The sequence below is a fragment of the Natrix helvetica genome (assembly GCF_964273705.1).
Source record: "Natrix helvetica genome assembly, chromosome: 4".
NCBI classification, from domain to species: domain Eukaryota; kingdom Metazoa; phylum Chordata; class Lepidosauria; order Squamata; family Natricidae; genus Natrix; species Natrix helvetica.
This window is the reverse complement of record NC_138550.1, coordinates 126,364,974-126,388,265: the sequence shown is the minus strand read 5'-3', so window position 1 is coordinate 126,388,265 and position 23,292 is coordinate 126,364,974. Positions and strand designations below refer to the sequence as shown.

At 43.8% G+C, this 23,292-nt stretch overlaps 1 protein-coding gene across 1 annotated transcript in view; it reads right to left on the bottom strand.

The window, feature by feature from the left end:
• LOC309392194 (chloride channel protein C-like) overlaps window positions 1–23,292 on the bottom strand; it is a gene marked incomplete at its 5' end in the record, with an annotated part of 87,013 nt that overhangs the window by 36,012 nt on the left and 27,709 nt on the right. The window contains 4 exons of the mRNA XM_081953194.1: window positions 17,819–17,990; window positions 18,904–19,075; window positions 20,741–20,829; window positions 21,507–21,604. Of these exons, the coding sequence (XP_081809320.1) occupies window positions 17,819–17,990; window positions 18,904–19,075; window positions 20,741–20,829; window positions 21,507–21,604 (531 nt within the window). The remainder of the gene's footprint in view (window positions 1–17,818; window positions 17,991–18,903; window positions 19,076–20,740; window positions 20,830–21,506; window positions 21,605–23,292) is intronic.

Below are 23,292 nucleotides of genomic sequence, written 5' to 3'. Positions count from 1 at the left end.
ATCTCACATATTGGTTTGTTGCATTTCGCCAATTGTTGTGATGCATTTCTATGCCAGTTGAGTTTTCATTATTTGGAATATATTCTCAGGTAAGAGAAACTAATACAATAAATATATATTCCTCTAGATGTCCCTCACTCAATAATTGAATATGTTTTTTTTCCTTTGGGGCTTAGGAGAAGATTGCTCCCATAATGGTGAGCACTGCTTCATCCCCATTTATTCTATTGGGGACCTATTACTTTGCACTCTGACAGACAAAATGTGTTCTAGGAAGAAGAGCAAACATTTTTCTCTGCACCATATTGAATTTTTAAAGTACATTCTTTTTTGCCCCTAAACTTCAAATGTGGTTACCATATGATGACTGTTAGGTATAATTATAACTTTAGTTAATAATAATAATAATAAATTTGGATTTATTAGCCGCTCCCTTTCCGGGCAGGACTCGGGGCGGCGTACACCAAGACATATATAAACATACATATATACAAAAGACATACATGCACGGAGGAGGTAATAGATTAAAACATTAAGACAAATTAAAACCATTAACAAATAAAAAATCCAATATACAATAAAAATTTAAAATTTAAAAAAGACAGTCAGGAGGAATATGAGAAGATTACGGTTGAGCCAGGCCGGATGATTGAAAGAGGTGGGTCTTCAACTGTACACGGAAGGAGCGGAGATCGGAAATAATCCTGATGTCACGGGGGAGGTCATTCCACAGGGCTGGGCCCATCACAGAGAAGGCTCTGCTCCTGGATGTCGCCCCCCGACACTGTTTGGCGGACGGCACCCGGAGAAGTCCCTCTCTGTGTGAGCGAATTGGTCGTAGGGATGTGTGGGGCAGGATGCGATCCTGCATGTAACTAGGTCCTCTGCCATGAAGCGCTTTAAAGATCATAATCAAAACCTTGAAACGCACTCGGTAGACCACAGGAAGCCAGTGCAGCTCGCGCAGGAGAGGTGTTACAGGGGAGTATCTAGACCTCCCCATAATCACCCGCGCGGCCGCGTTCTGGACCAACTGTAGTCTCCGAGTGCATCTCAAGGGAAGCCCCATGTAGAGAGCATTGCAGTAGTCCAGGCGAGACGTCACTAGCGCATGGGTGACTGTGCGTAGGGCATCCCGGTCCAATAAGGGGCGCAATTGGCGCATCAGGCGGACCTGATGGAACGCCCCCCTAGCCACGGCTGTTACATGGTCATCCATGGACAGCCGGGCATCTAGGAGGACGCCCAAATTGCGCACCTGTTCCATGGGGGCTAGTTGCACGCCCCCAATGGCCAGAGATGGAAGCACCTGGTTGAACCGGGAGGCCGGAAGCCACAGCCACTCCGTCTTGGAAGGGTTGAGTTTTAGTCGGTTGCCATCCATCCAGACCCGTACGGCCTCCAAACACCGGGACATCATTTCGACGGCCTCATTGGGGTGGTTCGGGGTGGAAATGTATAGCTGAGTATCATCAGCATACAGATGATATCCCACCCCAAAGCCACGGATGATCTCGCCCAGCGGTTTCATGTATGTGTTGAACAGGAGAGGCGAGAGCACCGATCCCTGTGGCACTCCACATGTGAGTGACCTCCGGGTCGAACTCTGCTCCCCTGCCAACACACGTTGCGTCCGGTCAGAGAGGTAGGAGCCAAACCACCGTAAAACGGTGCCCCTGACTCCCAGCCCCTCTAGCCGGTGCAACAGGATACCATGGTCGATGGTATCGAACGCCGCCGAGAGATCTAATAGGACCAGGATAGAGGAGCAACCCCTATCTCTGGCCCTCCAGAGATCATCAACCAATGCGACCAAGGCCGTCTCCGTGCTGTGCCCGGGTCGGAAGCCGGACTGGCACGGGTCTAGATAATCATTTTCCTCCAGGTGACGTGGGAACTGCTGTACCACCACATTCTCTACAACCTTCGCTAAGAAAGGAAGGTTGGAGACAGGACGATAATTGGCTAGGTCCGTTGGGTCCAGGGAAGGCTTCTTGAGCAGGGGCCTCACCACCGCCTCTTTCAAGGCAGCCGGTAAAGATCCCTCACCCAGCGAGGCGTTCACTAGGCCCAGGAGCCAGTCGCGCGTAACCTCCCAGGATGCCAGTACAAGCCAGGAGGGACACGGGTCCAATAAACATGTGGTGGGTCGCAGACATCCACGCAACCTGTCCAAATCCTCGATGGCAACCGAGTCAAACTCCTCCCAAAGCGGTCCCTCAAGACTCGCCACGGGCGTCTCTACTGGACCACTGAAAGGGGCCCATCCCATCCGGATTTGAGCGACTTTGTCCTGTAGATATTTCCCAAACTCCTCTGCTCTGCCCTGTAAAGGGGCTTCCCGCGGTCTCTCAAACAAGAGGGAGCGGGTCACCAGAAACAGGGCGGCAGGGCGGTTATCTGCGGACGCAATAAGAGCGGCACAATATTGACGTTTGGCCGCTCTTAGTGCCACAAGGTACGTCCTCAAATAGGCTCATGCCTGTGCTCGGTCAAATTCGGAACGGGAGGATCTCCAACGACTCTCTAGGCGTCTCTTGTGGCGTTTCATCACCCTTAGCTCCTCAGTAAACCAAGGGGCCAGGGTGGTTCGTCGCCGCAGGAGAGGCCGCAAAGGCGCCACCCGGTCTAGGGCCCCGGCAGTCGCACTGTTCCATGCGTCTACCAGGTCCTCTACTCGAGGGCGGGTCAGATCCACAGGAGGTGGCCCAAGCTCCGTCTGGAACCTATCTGGTTCCATCATGCGCTTGGGGCGGAACCATCTAATGCCTTCCGGTTCCGCCTCCTCGCGGTGGGGGGTAGCACCAGGGAAGTCAAGCCGGAGAAGTGAGTGATCCGACCATGACAGGGGAATAATAGCTAGATCCCCTATTCCCAGATCACTCGTCCATTGGCCAGAGACAAAGACAAGGTCCAGCGTGTGGCCTCCCTCGTGAGTAGGGCCCTGAATTAACTGGGTCAGGTCCATGGCTGTCATGGAAGCCATGAACTCCCGAACCCCCTCAGACGCTTCTCCCATCGACGGCAGATTAAAATCCCCCATCACTAACAGTTTGGGGGTCTCAACCGCCACCGATGAGATCAGCTCGAGGAGTTCAGGCAGGGCCGCTGACGTATAGCGAGGAGCCAGGTATACTATCAGCAGGCCCAACTGCCTCCCTGGGCCCCATCTCACGACAAGGGACTCACACCCGGATGTCTGTGGCACAGTGAACTCTCTCGGCTCTAAGTCTTCCTGGATAATCACTGCTACCCCACCGCCCCTTCCCTGGGCCGGAGGCTGGTGAAATGCTCGATAACCTGGCGGGCACATTTCCACGAGGGGTAAACCACCCTCGTGGCCCAACCAGGTCTCGGTTATTCCTGCGAGGTCCGGCACCCCCTCCAAAATTAGATCGTGGATGAGGGGGGCCTTATTGACAACGGACCTCGCGTTGCATAACATCAGTCTCACAGTTGAGACTGACAACATCAGTTGAGGTAATAATTTAATTAAAAATGAATAAAACACATGTTTGATTTTAGTCTATGTTTCCTCAACATTGGGAGGGGTAAGCCTAATCAGCAAACCCATGATTCTGGAAAAATGTTACATAAAATTACATTTTCACGAAACTGTTTTAGATAGATATACTTTCCCATGAAATTATACCTTTTTGTTTTCTTGTTCATAAAAACTGAACAGTTCCATTTTGAAGTTGTGCTGAACATAGCCAGAAAAGCACTTAATGTCACCAACAGATGTTTTGCTTTGCCTTTTTGCAGCAGATGGAAGCTTTGTCTTTCTTTCCCAGGAGGAAATGCCAACAGGGTTGTGATCCAGCCATGACATCAAACTGCGACAGTTTACTCCTGAGTATCAAACCTTTATCACTGCTATGAGATCTTGCCATAGACTGCAAATATTTATGACACCAGCTGTACTACTGTTGTAAAGACACGAGTAATGATATTCTGCTTCTGTCAAACCTAGGTTTTATTCTATATATATTCATGCTTAGTAAAAGAGTAAACTCTTCTATACTTTACCACAGTAACAATGCAAGAGAAATGTTTATCACTTTCTGAGTTAGTTTTTGCCATTGCTTGTCACTATTTGAACATAAATAATATACATCCATCTGGAATATCTATGGAAGTTGAAAAATGTACCAGGTGAAAATATAAATCAAGATTTATTTTTACCTGTAGAAATGACTTCCCTATTATTAAATTGTCTCTTGTTGAATTACTACTTTAGGAACTCAGAATCCTCCAAACTTATACAGCAGTGTTTCAACCTTGCTGCCCACTTTAAGAGGGATGTACTTCAACTCCCAGAATTATCCAGCCAGATTTAGTTGAAGTCCATTCCTCTTCAACCGGGGGGGGGGGGGGGGATTGAGAAACACTGCCGTAGTGGCAGTGCCAGTCAAAGCTCCTGATAGGATCAGGAGTAGAATCCTTCCACCTTTAATTTCAAAGGTGGAGGGAAGCTAAGAAATCCAGAGCATAAGGACAGGTAAAATCCTGCAGGTATAGAAGAATCTAATTCACCCAGAAGTAGCAACTTCAAAATTATACCATGACAATCCACTTCTGTGTTGTTGCCAAAAAGCCCACATAAACATAGCTGAAATGTTTAAATCAGTCTGGGAGCCAAATAAAGGTAAATATAAAGGTTCCCCTCGCACATACATGCTAGTCGTTCCCAACTCTAAGGGGCTGTGCTCATTTCCATTTCTAAGCTGTCCAAAGATGTCTCCATAGTCATATAGCCAGCATGACTAAACGCCAAAAGCACACGGAGTGCTGTTACCTTCCCACCAAAGTGGTCCCTATTGTTCTACTTGTATTTTTTACATGCTTTCGAACTGCTAGGTTGGCAGAAGCTGGGACAAGTAACGGGAGCTCACTCCATTATGCAGCACTAGTGATTCAAACCACTGAACTGCCAACCTTCTAATAGACATGCTCAGCATCTTAGCCACTGAGCCACTGCGTCTCCATGAGCCAAATAAAAAGACACCTAAACTGGATAGACACTGCTGTATTATTGAGGAAAAAAGTGAAACTTTCATAAGCAGATGTGGAAAAGCAGAGGATGATATCAATTAGAATTAATGGATATCCAATGAACATCAATTTTACACACACACACACAGTGTATACGTGTGTGTGTGCGCGCATGCAATAGAGAAAGACATTGAGGAATTTTGTGACAAATTGTAATATGTGCTCAATCAAGAAAAGATGGAGTACTATTAATCAGTGACTGCATAGCAAAAGTTTGAAAATTGAGATAGCTGGAATCGCTGGAACATTTGGACTGAGCAATGAAATAAGGGAGGAGAAAGGTTTATGGGGATTTCTGAAGAGATTATTTGTTTATTGCCAAAGCCTGCTTCAAGCAAAATAAACTCAGGTTCTATAAAGGGACACCAGCAGATGCAAACACTGGAATCAAATCAAATACATAATGGACAACAGAAGATGGGTAAATGCCATCCTATCAGACAAAATAGTTCCAAGTACAAACTACACAACAGACAATAAATTGTGTTAAATATATCAAGTTACGATCGGAAAATTCATGAAAGGAGCAGGAGGAGTGGAATAATGTAAGTCAGGATATAGGATGAACATAAAGAAGAGACTAAGTATATTTACCTAATGTACAAAAAACCATGAGACACTATAGGAAGAGCTAAGATATACTCTTATGAAAGCTGAAGCAAATATATTATAAAATTTCAGTGAATCCAAATGGATTTTGGAACAAGTTATTGTGATAAACAACCACCCACCCATTCTTCGATCTCCCTGTCCATGTTAGGCCACCACATGTAACTCCTCGCCAAAGACTTCATCCTGACAATTCCAGGATGTCCTACATGTAAAGCCTCTAATACTGCAATGCGCAGTTTGGGTGGAACGACGACTCGGTTCCCCCACAGCAAACAGCCATTAACAACAGACAATTCATCTCTCTTACAATAGTACATTTTGAAATCAGACACAACAGGCCCCTTGGGCCACCCCTTCCACACCCAGTTCAAAATTTGTTTGATGGTGGAGTCTTTTGCAGAGTGGCGAGCAACGTCACTAGACAAGACAGGGCCAGTCTCCAAGCAATCAATAAGGAGGACTGGCGTCTCGGGGGTAGGGTGTACAAGTGGTTCTGGCAGCAGGCAGCCACTGCAGCCAAAGCCTCATGGTCCAGCTGGCTGTAGTTCAGCTCAGCAGCAGACAAGGTCCTTGAATAATAGGCTATGGGAGCCTAGTTCCATTGAGCATGCAGTGGCTGAGGACAGCTCCGATGCCAAACGGGGAAGCATCACAAGTCAATACCAGTGGCAGGGTCTGGCTGTACTGCACCAGGAATGTGTCTGCTGAGAGAAGTCTTTTTACCACGACAAATGCGGCAGCCTTGGCTCTGCCCCAGGACCACTTTGCGTTCTTCGCCAGGAGACGATGTAAGGGCTCAGCAACGGTGGCTTTCTGTTTAAGAAAGACGCTGTAGAAATTAAGGAGCCCAAGGAACGCCTGCAGCTCGGTTTGATTGCGAGGTGTAGGGATGTCCTGGATTGCTTGAATTTTTTTAGTGGTCGGGTGAATCCCAGAGCTGTCAATTAGGTACCCTAAGAATTCAACCCTTGGCATGTTAATTTTGCATTTTTCTTTTTTGAGACTGAGGCCTTTGTCTCGAATTCTGGTCAAAACAGTTTGCAAATGTTTGAAAAGTTGCACCTCATTTGCAGCCGATACCAAGATGTCGTCAAAGTAGGGGACGACTCCTGGAATCCCCTGCAAAAGCCATTCCAGGATGCTTTGGAACAGTCCAGGGGCGATACTAACTCCAAATTGCAGGCAGTGACATTTGAATGCACCCCTGTGCGTCACAATGGTTTGGGCCTCCACCGTAGTGCCATCTACAGGCAATTGTTGGTATGCCTGTGCCATGTCCAATTTAGCGAATACTTTACCAGGGCCTAAAGAAATGCTGTACAATGGGTACAGGGTAAGCGCTTTGTTGTAACGCTTTATTGATTGTGCATTTGTAGTCCACGCAGATGTGGCCAGACCCATCAGATTTGACAGATGTCACTATGGGGGTCTCCCAGCATGCATGATCAACCGGCTCTAGGATTCCCTGGCCTATGAGCTTTCCAGATCAATTTTTGGGCGGACAGCGAAAGGTACTCTCCTGGGTTTTAGCTTTATGGGGGCTATGTTGGGGTCCAAATTAATTAGATTGGAGTCCCCACATACGTACCCAGACAGGTGCCGAAGACGTCCTCAAACTCCTTAAAAATTGCTTCAGCGCTCTCATCTTTCAAAGGGTTGATACCGGTCACTTCTAGGCCCAGGGCTTCGAACCAGTCAAGCCCCAGAAGGCTCTGCAGGTTGCCATTGACCACCATCACTGGGAGATGGCTGCTGTATTTCTTGAATTACACCCAGAAGGTGCCCTGGCCCACGATGGGAACTCGGTTCCCCTCGTAATCGCAAAGGCGGATGTCAGGAGTGCGTAGATGCTGCTTCTTCAGGCTAGGAATAGCCCGTTTGAGCATGGACCATGGCATGATGGTCAGTGATGACCCCGTGTCGATCTCCATTTTGCGTGGAGAGCCCTCGATGAGGACTGTGACCTTCAGCTTTTTTGGCCGTATAGTGCGGACTTGGCCGATTGAGGTGAGGTAGGTGACTCTGGTGTCACCCTCTGAGCACCATGGTGGCTTCTGCCATGCCCCTTGGTTGGGCCTCTGCTGGCGGTTAGATCGGCTTCTTAATTAATTTATTAAACTTCTAGACCGCCCCCTCTCCCCGAAGGGACTCTTGGCTGCCAGGTCCTCGTGGGATGCTCGCTTCTGCAAACTTTGGCGATGTGCCCATTTCACTCACAGCCCTGGCAGATAGCGCCATGGAAACGGCAAGCCGATTGGGCATGGTCTCCTCCGCAGCTAACGAAATGTGGGAATCGTGGTTCGAATTTGTGTGCCGGCTTGGCGCAGCTATTGCGCATGCAGCAGCTGTCATCTTCTTCACCTTCTGAGCTCTCGGCCTCTGCAGCGTCGCGATGTACTCATGTGTTCTTTCGCATGTCTTGAGGAGTGCTTTGGTGCTGCAGGGTTTCTGTTGACTTGATGGCCGATTCTGATGTCCTGGCTTCATCCAAGGCAATTTGTAGAGTGAGGTTAGATTTGCCAAGTAACCTTCTCTGTAAATTAATGTCCCACACACTGCATATGATGTGGTCAAGAATAAGTTCGTCTAGGTCTTAGAATTCGCAGTACGCTGCGGCCTTTCATAGTGCCACAATGTACTCGTTGATTGATTCGCCTTCCTTCTGGTTGCGAATATTAAATTCATGCTGGCGGACATGCTTAGACAGCTTGGGAGTGTAGTGAGTCCTCAGTGTCTGCTGGAGCATGGACCAAGCCACCAATTGTAGCGGCGTTGGCTGTGATAGGTCTTTGGCAGTTTCGAACACTTCCTGTCCACAGTAACCGAGGAACATGTTCTTCTTGCAGCCTTCAGAAAGGCCCATGAGGTTGTTGGCTTCGAGAAAGCAGTCAAACCTCAGCATATACAAGTCCCAATGCTCGGTGACTGGGTCATACGGAGTCGGTGGGGCATGCATGGCCATTTTGTGTTCTGAGGGCATTTTGAGTTTGCCACTCAAAAATGGTTGCTCGAAGCCGTGCTGAACTCCGGGATGGATTTACTTGCTGGATTGCTACAGTCTTTTTGGTTCACCTAGTTGCCTTCCAATCCCATCCTGTGTTCAATCGGGTAATGGAAAGGCACACACAGGCTAACGGTAACAACAGCTCTTTATTGTAACAGAAGGTTGAGTCTGACAGCAGCCCTTTTATAGGGAGCTGTCAGACCCTTCGACCAATGAGATTAAACCTCTGTTCCCGCCGGAACAGAGGACCTTGGTGGAAACCATTATAACTAAAGCTAGTATCTAACAGTAGATATTGGTCCATGCTGTCCAAAAGAATAAGGCATGTTAGGCTTATATCCCTGCTCCTACAAATTTCTGTTTGTCCTTCTCATTCTTTGTCTCTATATTATTCTTTTTCAATGTTTCCTGGAACATCTATATCTTCCTATATCTTCTGTTTATGTCCTCTTTTTGTTTTGCTACTTCTGCACAAGTTCATAGGTTGCTAGTTCTCTTTAGCTTCTTCACAGAAGAATATAATAAGTTTCATAAACTATTCATACTCCTCTTCTGACAAAGCTCAAGGGAAATAGTAAAATGCTGCTACATTTTTAGTAGCAATTTAAACAGCAATCCATACAGCTGCAGGACTACATCCCACAGGAAAGTGGTGATAATATACTAGTACAGATGGCAGTAACTGGATTTAGATGATAAAATAGAATGAGGAGCAAATGAGCTGGAGAAAAACATTGTAAATCTCAAGAGCCAAATACATTTGTAGCCAAAAATAACAGCTGGGAAATTGGCCTTCTTTGCCCAAGAGAAAATCAAGTGTCAGTTGGAAAGTAATCTTCACTTTCTCTTGCAATAGTTCTGCTGTTGTACTCAGACATTGAGAATAAAATATTATACTTTTAAAAAGACAACATAAAGCCAATGGGACTGGTTTGGGAGCAGAAGTGTAGCATTCTCCTAAATTCTCTCTATAAAAATATTTACTTACTTCAAAAGTCTACTAGCAAATGTCCTCACAATGAGTAAGCTTAAAACTGTGATTAAAGAACAGGGCACAATAAAGGAGATTAATAGATTGCATGTGTTTTGTAAATCTTTTGGCTTTATATGTCATGCAAGCACAGGTCTAGACTACTTAATATTATAATATACCAGAGATTTAAACTTCCCATCAAATTAAATTGAAAGGAAATATCTTTTTGTTTATTTATTTTATTTATTTATTATTCACATTTATAGACCGCCCCCTCTCCCGGAAAGGACTCGGGGCGGTGTACAGTCACTAAAATGCATTATAAAATACATAGACAAAACAGTTAAATAATTAAATACGTAGGTGAAGGAGGTTATAAGACTGTAATAGAATAATAAATATAGTACATTAAAAGCTTATTAAAACCCCAAACCCAATTAAAATGAATAAATCCCCGGGAGGTGAAACTAAGAAAGTGCCAGGCCAGCTGATTGAAATAGGTGAGTCTTTAACTTTTGCCGGAAGGAACGGAGGTCGGTGGTAGTTCGAATGTCTGGGGGGAGGTCATTCCAGAGGGTTGGGCCCATCACAGAGAAGGATCTACTCCTAGGTGTCGCCCGCTGGCATTGCCTAGCAGACGGCACCAGGAGGAGCCCCTCCCTGTGTGAGCGGATAGGTCGCAGGGACGTATGTGGAAGGATGCGATCCTGCAGATAACTAGGTCCTCTGCCATGGAGCGCTTTAAAGATGGTGATCAATACCTTGAAACGCACCCGAAAGGCCACAGGTAGCCAGTGCAGCTCGCGCAGGAGAGGTGTTACGTGGGAGTAACGTGTACTTCCCATAATAACCCGCGCGGCTGCGTTCTGAACTAGCTGCAGTCTCCGGATGCGTCCCAAGGGAAGCCCCATGTAGAGGGCATTGCAGTAGTCCAGGCGAGACGTCACCAGCGCATGAGTGACCGTGTGCAGGGCACTCCGGTCCAGTAGGGGGCGCAATTGGCGCACCAGGCGAACCTGGTGGAATGCCCCCCTTGCCACGGCTGCCACATGGTCCTCCATTGACAGCCGGGCATCAAGGAGGACACCCAAATTGCGCGCCCGCTCCACAGGGGACAATTGTTCGCCCCCTATGGCCAGCGATGGAGTCAGCTGGCTGAACCGAGGTGCCGGTAACCACAGCCACTCGGTCTTGGAGGGGTTGAGTTTGAGTCTGTTGTCCCCCATCCAGACCCCGACGGCTTCCAAACACCGGGACATCACTTCGACAGCCTCGTTGGGGTGGTTTGGGGTTGAAATATACAGCTGAGTATCATCAGCGTAGAGATGGTACTCAACCCCAAAACCACGGATGATCTCACCCAGCGGCTTCACATATGCGTTGAACAGGAGAGGCGAGAGGACCGACCCCTGTGGCACCCCACAAGTGAGTGGCCTCAGGGACGACCTCTGTCCCCCTGTCAACACACATTGCTTCCGGTCGGAGAGGTAGGAGCCGAACCACCGCAAAACGGTGCCTCCGACTCCCATCCCCTCCAACCGGCGCAATAGGATACCATGGTCGATGGTATCAAAAGCCGCCGAGAGGTCTAATAGGACCAGGATAGAGGAGCAACCCCTATCTCTGGCCCTCCAGAGATCATCAACCAACGCGACCAAGGCTGTCTCAGTGCTGTGCCCGGGTCGGAAGCCGGACTGGCGTGGGTCTAGATAGTCGGATTCGTCTAGGTGTCGCGGGAACTGCTGCGCCACCACATTCTCGACAACCTTCGCCAAGAAGGGGAGGTTGGAGACTGGACGATAGTTAGCTAGCTCCATTGGGTCGAGCGAAGGCCTCTTGAGCAAGGGTCTCACCACCGCCTCTTTCAAGGCGGTTGGTAAGTATCCCTCACCCAGTGAGGCGCTCACCAGGCCCAGGAGCCAGCCTCGTGTCACCTCCCAGGCTGCCAGTACCAGCCAGGAGGGGCACGGGTCCGTTAAACAAGTGGTGGGTCGCAGCCGTCCACGCAACCTGTCTAAATCCTCGGGGGCAACAGAGTCAAACTCCTCCCAGAATGGTCTCTCAAGACTCGCTGTTGGCGGCTCGTCTGGTCCACTGACGGAGGTCCACCCGCTCCGGATCTGATCGATTTTGTCCTGAAGATATTCCCCAAACTCCTCTGCTCTACCCTGTAAGGGTGTCTCCCGCGCCCTCTGCGATAAAAGGGAGCGAGTCACCCTAAACAGGGCGGCAGGGCGGTTATCCGCGGACGCAATAAGAGCAGCACAATGTCTACGTTTGGCCGCTCTTATTGCCACCAGGTAAGTCCGCAAATAGGCTCTTACCTGTGTTCGGTCAGATTCGGAGCGTGAGGACCTCCACCTGCTCTCTAGACGTCTCCTGTGGCGCTTCATCACCCTAAGCTCCTCAGTAAACCAAGGAGCCCGGGTGGGTCGATGCCGCAGGAGAGGTCGCAAAGGCGCAACCCGGTCCAAGGCCCCAGTCGTCGCCCTATTCCAGGCAGTCACTAGGTCCTCGGAGCGGGAGCGGGACAAGGCTACAGGAATTGGCCCAAGCTCCGTCTGGAATCTATGAGATTCCATCAGGTGCCTGGGGCGGTACCAGTTTATAGAGTCTGGTTCCGCCTCCTCGCGGTGGGGGATAGCGCCAGGGAAGTCCAGCCGGAGGGATGAGTGGTCTGACCATGACAGGGGCGTGATGACTAAATCCCCCATTCCCAGATCACTCGTCCACTGTTCAGATACAAAAATGAGGTCCAGTGTGTGGCCCCCTTCGTGAGTGGGGCCCTGCACTAATTGGGTCAGGTCCATGGCCGTCATGGAAGCCATGAACTCCCGAGCCACCTTGGAAGCCGCTCCCATTGACGGCAAGTTGAAGTCCCCCATGACCAAAAGTCTGGGAGTCTCAACTGCCGTCGCTGAGATTAGCTCGAGGAGCTCGGGCAGGGCTGCTGATGCATAGCGAGGAGCCAAGTATACAATCAGCAAGCCCCACTGCCTCCCTGGGCCCCAGTTCACACCAAGGGACTCACACCCGGGTATCTGAGGGACAGTGAACTCCCTCGGCTCTAAACATTCCCGCATAACCACCGCCACCCCTCCACCCTTACCCAGGGCCCGAGGCTGATGGAATGCACGGAAACCCGGTGGGCACATTTCCACGAGGGGTAAACCACCCTCGTGGCCCAACCAGGTCTCCGTTATCCCTGCAAGGTCTAGCTCCCCCTCTGAGATCAACTCATTAATGAGGGGGGCCTTGTTGGTGACAGACCTTGCGTTGCAAAGCATCAGCCGCAGGCCCTGGCTCTGTAGGACCTGTCCACCTAGACTGCAGGGGTTGGTACAAGCGACCGGGCGTAACCAACAGCCACGGTCTCCCAACCGACCTTGGGATCTTATCCTGTCCTCGCATCCCCTCCTCCCCGCGACCGTTGCAATAGGACAACCCTCTGCTTTAGTGACCTTTATATTCCCCCCCTCCACCGCATCCCCGTCCTTCCTGGACTCACCTGTCTGTCCGGCTCTGGCCCTCCTCCCGGTCTGATTAACCCTCCCCCCCACCCTGGGACCCCCTAAAAAAGATAAAAAACATTTTACTAAAAATCCCCTTAGCTTCCGGTTCCTGCACCTCTCGGGGTCCACGAACCCGTCATCAAGGCGGGCCCTTGAAAGAGCCAAGGGCCATGCCTGCGAGAGAGGGGCCTCCCGCAGGCGGAGCAGGTCTAACCTCGAGTAGATTGTTAAAAACCCAGTGGGGTAAGGGTGCTGGTAATAAAAAGTTGGTAAACGGGGGTAGAGTCTCAATAGGAAGTAGGAGGCTTCAATGTCCAGATTAGTACTTGGATGAGGGGGGGGGCGGGAAATGATCGAATATCCTCAAGTGGTGAGAGATGGCAGAGATGACAGAAAGGTGGGAGACAATCCAAGGTGGTTCCAGATGGGGGGGCGTTCTTGGCCCAGTTGTTCTTGGCCTAGGTAACTGTTCAGGCCTATCCATGGCCTTGAAACAGGGCCTCCAGTGGCCTCCGGTGTTCCAGGCCACCCCCAACCGTTGTTTATACCTTCGCCCTCACTCCTGGTTTCCATCCAAAACGCCCAGGTGGGCACGCTCCACCTTGGCCCCCCACTCGGCGCTCCAAAGTTCTCCACTGATTAGGATAATGTTCTCCAAAATTCTCTAAGATCGTAAACCATTTGGCGTCCTCTGCTGGCGCCGGCAAGGCCCGGGGGGGGGCATGGGAGCAGCCAGGATACGGCAGAATACCAGAAAGGAGTCCCTGGCAGCGGCGCCACTCTTTCCACTGTTGAATTTTGGGGCACAGAAGCTAAAGTATAATAAAGCTTAGAAGTGGTAATCATTATAGAACTGCAGGTACTATATGTTTAATTTACTATCTCTAATTCAATATGCATCTGAACAAATAATGAAAATAAGATGTATTCTTGCCAAAGAAATCTTCCAGACTAGCCTCACCAAGTCACTGCTCTGGCAATATAAGGCCTGTTTGCAATAGTGATTTACTGCCATAGCAAGACACGAGTTATGCTATTAATTAGTACTCTGGAAGGCTTCTGGAAAAGCCCTGCGTGGTCACAGGATTTTTTTCCCTTATATTTGTTTTCACACAAAGGGGAAAAAGTGGGTCAGGGGATGATTTCAAGGACATTGGCAGGGAATAACCTACACTTCCTGCATTATATTTAAGTTGTCTTTGTAATGGATTAGAAAATGGGAATAAACAAGATATAACTAAATGAGCCGCATGACTTAACCAAAAGCTAAATCTTCCTCTAAAAGCAATTCCTATAAAATCAGATTTATGGAAAATGTATGAAACAGTACATATTATTTTTTTCTTTCTATGTTATTGTACTAATAACAAAAGAAGGTGTTTCTACTTTATAGATAAAGGTAAAACACCATCAGATTCTGTAAATGTAGCTGAGCAATTTTTATACATTCTAACAAACAAGTCTGACACTGTTATCCACGGTATAATAAACAGAGGTGAACCTCCTCTAGAACACTGGTGCTTAAATCCTTAGTCAATTCATATGACCTGTTAGGTCAAGGAATGTCCATTTATTCCAGAATATAGTCCCTGATAATTTTCAGAATTACCCGCACATCCACTTCCTCATCTGAGGCATATGGTCTTCTAGTCCAACTCCCTGCTTAAGCAGGAAATCCTATACCATTTCAGACAAATGGCTGAATCTCTTCTTAAAAACCTCCAGCATAGGAGCACCCACAACTTCTGGAGACAAGTCGTTCCATGATTAATTGTTTTAACTGGCAGGAAATTTCTTCTAAGTTATAGGTTGCTTTTCTCCTTGATTAGTTTCCATCCATTGCTTCTTGTCCTACCCTCAGGTGCTTTGGAGAATAGCTTGACTCCCTCTTCTTTGTGGCAACCCGTGTGATATTGGAACACAGCCATCATGTCTCCCCTAGTCCTTCTTTCTATTAAATGGGTTTAATGGGTTTCATTAATATCCAGTTCCTGCAACCGTTCTTCATATGGTTTAGCCTTCAGCCCCCTAATCATATTTGTTGCTCTTCTCTGTACTTCTACATATAAGATGGGTGATATTAAAAGATTTAAGGCTATCTTAAGGTTTAAACAAATCCAGTGAGTTTTTAACAAAATATACTTGCAAAATGATAAGGGACTTGTAATTTGCCTTATATGTAACCTGCCTAACTACACTCCCTGCTCCAATCTTGCTTCATTTTTAATTAAATCTTACATCAATTCTTACTCCAATATACTATACTTCATGAAAGCTTCTGCCTTTTAATAAAATTTGTTAATTTGAAGACTTCTTCTGATTCAGAGCTTCTACAGTTATCTGACTTATCCCACTGCACAAAACTTTGAAGTAGTTTGTCTGGTTATACTTCAATATACCGTATTCCCATGCACATTCAAATATAATACATGCCCACCTCTTCCTTTACATCCATCCATGCATTGCTTATCTGTACCTTATACAGTATTTCTCCATCTCGCATAGTCTCTGAGAGACTATGTAAAAAGCCAAAACAAACATTTCAAAATTATTTTGGAATCTGTCAGACAAAGAAATGTGTGCATTTACAGTTTAGTTTTTCAGCTATGCTATTACACTGTTCATGTCCTTTTACTCTTGTCAAAAATATATGATGCCTGTATTTACTTTGGAGCAGTGGTGGGTTTCAAAAATTTTTAGAACCTCTTCTGTAGGTGTGGCCTGCTTTGTGGGAGTGGCTTGCTGGCCATGTGACTGGGTGGGAGTGGCTTGCCAGCCATGTGACTGAGTGGAAGTAGCTTGGCATCATGTAACTGGGTGGGCGTGGCCAACTTGTAAAATGTGGTGAAACTCACTTAACAACACTCTTGCTTAGCAACCAAAATGTTGGCTCAGAAACTCTGGCATTTGAAACATGCAAGTCTTAAAGTTGTTAAGTTACAAGACTCTTGCACCCCTAATCCTTTAGAAAAAAACACCCCAGGTGTGTTCAAACTTGACAGCTTTAAGACTTGTGGACTTCAACTCCCAGAATTCCTCCTCCAGTCATGTTGGCTCAGGAACTCTGGCATTGAAGTGTGCAAGTCTTAAAGCTGTCAAATTACAAGACCCTTGCACCCCTAACCCTTTAGAAAAAAACCCCAGGGGTGTTCAAACTTGACAGCTTTAAGACTTGTGGACTTCAACTCCCATAATTCTTCCTCTCGCTCTTCATCTTGATGATGTGTGGACGGGCGGGGGAAGGAGCTGGAACCGGTTCTAAAGGCACTATAGATTTGTGGAACCTCTTCTATAGAAGAGGTTAAAACTGGCAGGAACCCACCCCTGCTTTGGAGGGAGATGAACTGAAGTTCTACGTCCCAGTCTAAAGAAAAGGACTCACAAGTGTTATAATCGCCATTTAGAGGTGCAATGCTAGGGAGCCAAAGTTAATACTAGCCATTGCTTTATGCTGCTGCTATCCTTTTCTGCTTCTATGGATATTGAGTTTTCCTGACCTTTTAATCGGAAGTCAGTTGCACTGAACATAACATTCCACAAAGCTCCTGAACAATGTTCAGATAAAGGTTTTGTTTTGCTCTTCAGATATTTTATTTCCAGAAAAACGATATTAAGACTAGGGTTTCGATTGTCTTAAAGTCCAAATAGATCCTTTAGTTATTTCATTGGTAGTATATAAGTAGTCCAAGATAAATAATATCTATATTCTATTTCAAAAGAACATTGATAACACATTTGCTATATAAAAAGCATTTATTATTGGGAAGTCAATGTCCTCTAGGTTTAGATTTTTTTAAAGGAGAGGAATACACCTTGAAGACTTATTTGTTTGAATCTAGATCCAGTGCCAAAATCAGGGATTGAAATAAGATGAACTATTGGCTCTTCAGACCCAAGAAGGAACTTTCTTAAGAACGTTCTCTAAATTTATAAAGATGTTGATTATGATAACCAAGAATTTGGTTCCCATGCCCTCATGTCTAAAATGCCACATGTCATCTATGTTTTATGCCTTCTCCCCAAATTTCCTATTATATCTTTATTTATAATGCCCAGTCAAAAGTATAGAAACATTTATCTTGTAACTAATTATCAGTTTCTTTAAGAAATGTGATATTCCTCAAATCCTAGCATTTGGTCAGAATTTAGGGCAATTCTAGACAACATCAGCCAGATTGGAAAAATCTGAATTCCAGTGGTATTTATTAAAGCCTCACCTTTAAAGTTATGCTTATTCTAAAGTGACATTGTATTGTTTTGTGTGTTTTTTATATTTTATACTATACTTAATGTAGTTTTCAATTATTGACTGCCTAGGGAGGCAATTTGTGAGAGGCCATATTGTATAGAAACATAAGATAGAAGAAAAGAACTATTACAGACCTGTAGGCATAAGTTTCTATTTACATCAAATAGTTATACTTCACCCAATTAGCAACATCTGGGTGAATCCAGTAAGTTTCTCATTATCCCTTCCTAGTGTAGCAAAATCTTCCAAACTTTCTTATATAAAAAAAAACCTTCTTCAGGGCAAAACTCTAGTGATTCCAGCCACTCATTCCCATACTGTTAGTCTCTCAGTCAGGCAACACTTCATCAAATACTCTTTTGATCTAAGGCTTTTGATCAAACGTCTCTTCCTACATGTTATCTTAAACATACCATGATGACTGTAAGGGATATTGTTAGTCTTGAAACACCACTGAAAAAGGAAGCTGCTCCAATTGCAGCAAATAATCCAGGATCAATCCATGCATGACTTTCATCAGTCTGAATTCCAAAAATGGAAACTAATACCAAACCAACAATTCTCCCATATAAAGCTCCTATGTATCTGCAAAAGAAAAAGAGAGAGAGAATTCTGCACTGAAAATGCTTCACATTGTGCCTATTTGATGATAAACTATTAGTTTTATAATGATAAAATTTGGGTTATAGTCTGATTCTCATGTTTAATTTAGCAATAATGCAATAGAAGGATAGCTTTTGACTAACTTTGGCTGACGTGATTAGAGCACCAGGAACTCTACGAGTTAAATTGGAACATTAAAAAAATATTAACCAGTCTGTGGCTAACCATTTGTTTATTGTTGCCAAGAAAATTATATGAATAAATCCATGTAGTAACTAGGAGTCATACTTAAATCAACAAATTAATATTTGCAAATATTTTATATTTTACTGCACAATAATTCCCCTAAAAGTGTTATTGGTATTCACAGCCCAGGCTGCTTTTTTTTTTTCAAAATTATGAAAGTGGTATTGTGTTGTAAGTTCTGCCCCTTTATGACATACATGTGATATCTCAAAGCACATATCAAACAGCTGGGGCTTTGGAGTTCAACAATGTTGACACTGCTTTCACCATATTGACTGATTTGGCCATCTCTGCAGATGCCACTGAAAATGTCCTGATTCTTCCATAACTACAATTAAGTTACAAAGGAACTTCTCCCACGGGGTTGTTCAAGAAACAGAAGCAGTGAATGACATTATGGAAAGGTGTGTGTAACAAAACATGTGTGTAGCTCAAAAACAGCCTCAAAAGAAATATTTGAAATATTGAAATGTTGAAAATAAGTTGGGGAAAATATTTTCTGTAATAGGAGAAAACTTTGGGAAAGTTAAAGGACAGCACCATTTAAATCTTGAACAGAAATCTTGAACAGAAAAAACAGTTTGTTTTTTGCTTTGCTTATCAAAGATGACAGCATCCCAAAGCAGTAGAAAATTAATAGCATACTTACAGCATAGGTATAACCAAGCCACTTGCAACAGCAGAGCCTGCAGTCAAGCAGGACAACAAGAAATAGAAAAGAAGTGCTATAAAAAGAGAGGGATATCCAAATTCCTCATGAGTCCCACGTCTGAATAAGTACATGATTCCTTTCATGCCATTTTCTGCCAAGAGGGCAGCAGCTTTAAATTTGGATGGAGAGAGACAGAAGAGAGGAGAGTTCATAATCTAGATTTGTAAAACATACAGACACAAGATATACACCACATTCATTATGGTTCCCCCTTTTTTCTTTTTAGTTCATCATGCTCAGTAAAATGCATATGGATACAGATTGTAAACTGTTGTTGTTATTGTTACTATTATTCCAATGATCTATGTTTTCTTTCAAAAGGATGTTAATAGAATAACGGAGTTGGAAGGGACCTTGAAGGTCTTCTAGTCCAACCCGCTGCTTAAGCAGGAAATCCTACACTATTTCAGACAAATGATTGTCCAATCTCTTTGTAAAAACCTCCAGTGTTGGAACACCCACAACTTCTGGAAGCAAGTCATTCAAGTCTTTGTGACTTGGCTACTTAGCTTAATGTCTTACATAAACAGTAAACGCTCATATCCTAAATGAGAGTTACAAGCAAATTTATTTGCTATTATTATTATTATTATTGACTCTAATAGGCAGAGGTGGTGTCTGATGATGAGATCATCTTATCAAGGGGTTTGGCCAATTTTTTTCAGTCTTTCTCCTTTTACTTTTAATTCTTTTTTAAACTCTATGGAGGAATCTAATCCAGATTCTTATATTCAAATTTTAAAAGCTGAGAGTTTTAGGTGCATCATGGCATCAACAACATATTTCATGCAGTTGGGTGTTCCAATACATAAAAGGGCTTTCATGCTATCCCAATGAAATGTGCTGCCTTCATCCCTGCTGTAAGTACATACTGTAAAAGAAGATACCACATCCATTATGCCCCTGTGCTGTGGGAAAGGTAGATTCTACTAAGCATGTCCTCTTTTACTCCCAGTTTTATAGGGAATCCCATAGAGTCCTAATTATTCCATTTCTGAATAATGTCACAGAATTTACGATCCAGCAAATATGCATGGTTCCTGCCATCTGACCCCAGTTGCAACATATTCAGATTATATGTGGATGAATATGAGCAGCTGAACATGTTTGATTATGGTCTGCTAGATATGAAATTACTTCCAGCATTATATGTAGGATTACCTGTTGTTTATACTAGCCAAAACCACTTGTATTAAGTGGTAAAACTTTTTCTTTTAGTTAAAATTTCTGTTTTTAACTTACCCCATCATTTATTTTAATGTCTTTAGTTTTATTCTTGGATCAACTATTAACTGAAACATTTTATCTTTAAATTTTTTTCAGTTGAAATTACATCTTTACCCTCTGTGTTGGTTAGTAACTACAGTAAAGATTTGATTTAGCCTCCTTTTACCCCAAAGGAGGAAATTGACAGCACCGGAAACTATCAGTATTACTAGCAATTTTGGTTGTACAAACTGGGATTATAAAATAGGGTAAAGACTGCTGGGTTATCCATCCCTGTTCTGGGAGAAAATATTGAAAGAGTATAGTATGGCTGGAATGTTTTAAGTAGCGAAAGTTCACAAATTCCCAAAGTGGCATAATTTGAATCCAGATATTGCTGAAAACCAAGTTTAACAACATCATAGGGCTTCTTGTAAAACTGATAGGTTTGTATTACAATCAGGGACTAGTCTTCAAAACATTTGTAGGTGAATCTTGTAGAAGAATATTTAAGCAAAGTTGTTCTTGAACAGAGAGGGGAAGGGAAGAGGTTTTTTTTTTCTTTTACCTTCATTGAAGGTTTCGTTGAAAAATTCTGTTTCATTTGATCTACTTTGTAAAGTGGCTGGTTTACAGTTATAGTCGCATATTCGCCAGCTAAGATGATGTATAATTGTAACCAAAATAAAAAGAAATCATAATCAGTTCATGATAAGAATATATAATGCAGGTGCCAAGGTAACTATTATCCATGTTCTCCTTTCCCAACAGTATCTGAAGCTCTTAATTTGCAAAGTTCCTTCACGTACAAGATTTCATCTGAGCTAAATCACTTGAACAAAAATATTCACTAATGTCAAAAAAACGCTTTCAATTTCAGTCAAACATTTGGGAGGTGGTTGAGGTAGAATACATTTTTTACCTATATGATTTTTTTAATGCATCGTGAAGTCACTCATCCACCTATTCAAAAAAGTTGTTTCCCAGTGAATAATTCTAAAATTGGTGATTATTTGTAATGTTCTACTGTATGTATACTATCTTTTCAGAGTGATGTCTGATTCCATACTTTTTGACATCACTCTGAAAAGATGCTGGTACTATCATAAATCATTACAGAATCTCTAATTATGAGAAGTACAGCATTGCATATCTGAAGTGAGTATATATTCCATTTCCTGTGCCTCCACTATGAAATATGTTTATGGACTAGCCATCCAAGTATTCCACCCAGGTCATATGACATGCCTTGAAGCTACACAATTGAATCAGTTCTCAAACTGAAGTCTGAGCCATTTTAATATACATGTGCTTCTATCCCTTTCACTACTTACCTCTGTGACTTACTAGTTGGATCAGATGCTGGCATCCTCCTGACAGGAGTGCAGTGAAAAAAATATGGCAAGTAGACCGTAGCAGTAATAGTTAAAACCTGCACATAGTATTTTAAAATACAGAAATAAATGTTTAATGATAGTTTAAAATCAGTCAGTTCAACACCACAGGAACATCTATAGTTATACTCACTCAATCTAGATAAAGCAATTGTACCTATCAGATTCACACAATATTTCAGAGAGGAGCATTTAAGCTCATGAAAGAGCAAAAATCAGAGCCAATGATCCAATAAAAAATTATCTTCATAATACTAGAACTGTCAAAACTATTTTTACTCATAGTTTACTGGTCTCCAGATTGATAGTTTGCCCATAGTTTGCTAGTCTCCAGTTCTGCAAACTGTTACCCTTTAGAAATACTGTAATTTAATTATTGAATGCCACTGCATAATGAATTCTAGGAATGGTGGGATACATGAGTGGCATAATGGAAGGCATTGGATTGGGAGAAACAAGAATATTGCACTTCTTTAAAAGAGAAAGATCTGTTTCTGAAAATGGTCTGAAAATTTCATTCATCTAAAATAAACTGCAACACAATTAACAGACTAATCGGGTCATGTTACAGCTTGATGTTTGATGATGATAATCTAATTCAAAACACCACTTTGTATTTGGCCTGAATTCAATCAACAAGTTTGGAAGTGTGTTAGAATTGTACTTCAATTTATCTGATCACGTCAGCAGAAAGAAAGGCATTTTGTTCTTTAAGTATGCTTTATGTACTGTACTATATGTATACTTGGCCAAATAAAGTTCAATTCAGTTCCATCCATACGTAATGAACTGAGTTTCTCTATCATACATTTACATATTCCTATATTCATAAACAGTATTTATCAATTATATTTCCTTAGCTTCATTCTTAAACATAATTCAGATAGAAGCATTATGTTACATTTGAATTTTTAAAGTAATGTTTCCAGTTCTTTCAGCTGTTCACCAGTATCAGGGAAACTCTGTTTTGTTAAAAACTGAATATTAGATTTCCTTGTAACAAAAATTTGCAAGGAAGAGAACAGTCTGATTTTATTTTTTATTAATAGTTTTACTATTTTATAATATTTAAGATTAGAAAATGAATATTATTTTTAAAAGAACATGTTTTCAGTTAATTTTTCTTTTCTCTATTATATTGGCATGTTTTATTTCCCACCTTTGTTATATTTATAGATGACTCAAGGTGGCAAAACTACCTAATCTTCCTCATCCTATTTCCTCCACATCAACTCTGCGAGGTAGGTTGAGCTGCAAGAGAATGACTGGCCCAAAATCATCTGGCCAGCAGGATTATAACTCACCATCTTTTGGTTTCTAGTCTAATGCCTTAACCACTATACCAGGGGTATCCAAACTTGGGAACTTTAAGACTTGTGGACTTCAACTCCCAGAATTCCCCAGCCAGCATGCTGGGGAATTCTGGGAGTTGAAGTCCACAAGTCTTAAAGTTCCCAAGTTTGGACACCCCTGCACTAGACCAAACTGTCATTTTTATGTCTTTTTAGTCAAAACTACTTTTAATTTCTATACATATAGTAAAGTAAAATAAGTTTAAAAATATATTGATTATGAATGTCTGTATTAATGGTATTTTCTGTTGGTTAAGGAACTATTACTACTCAAAGGTTGCAATTTTCAGTCCAAATGCAATTGATAGTGACCAAGCCTTTGAGAAAATTCAGAAAGAGTGTAAAACATTGGAAGAAAATAGCAATAGCACTTA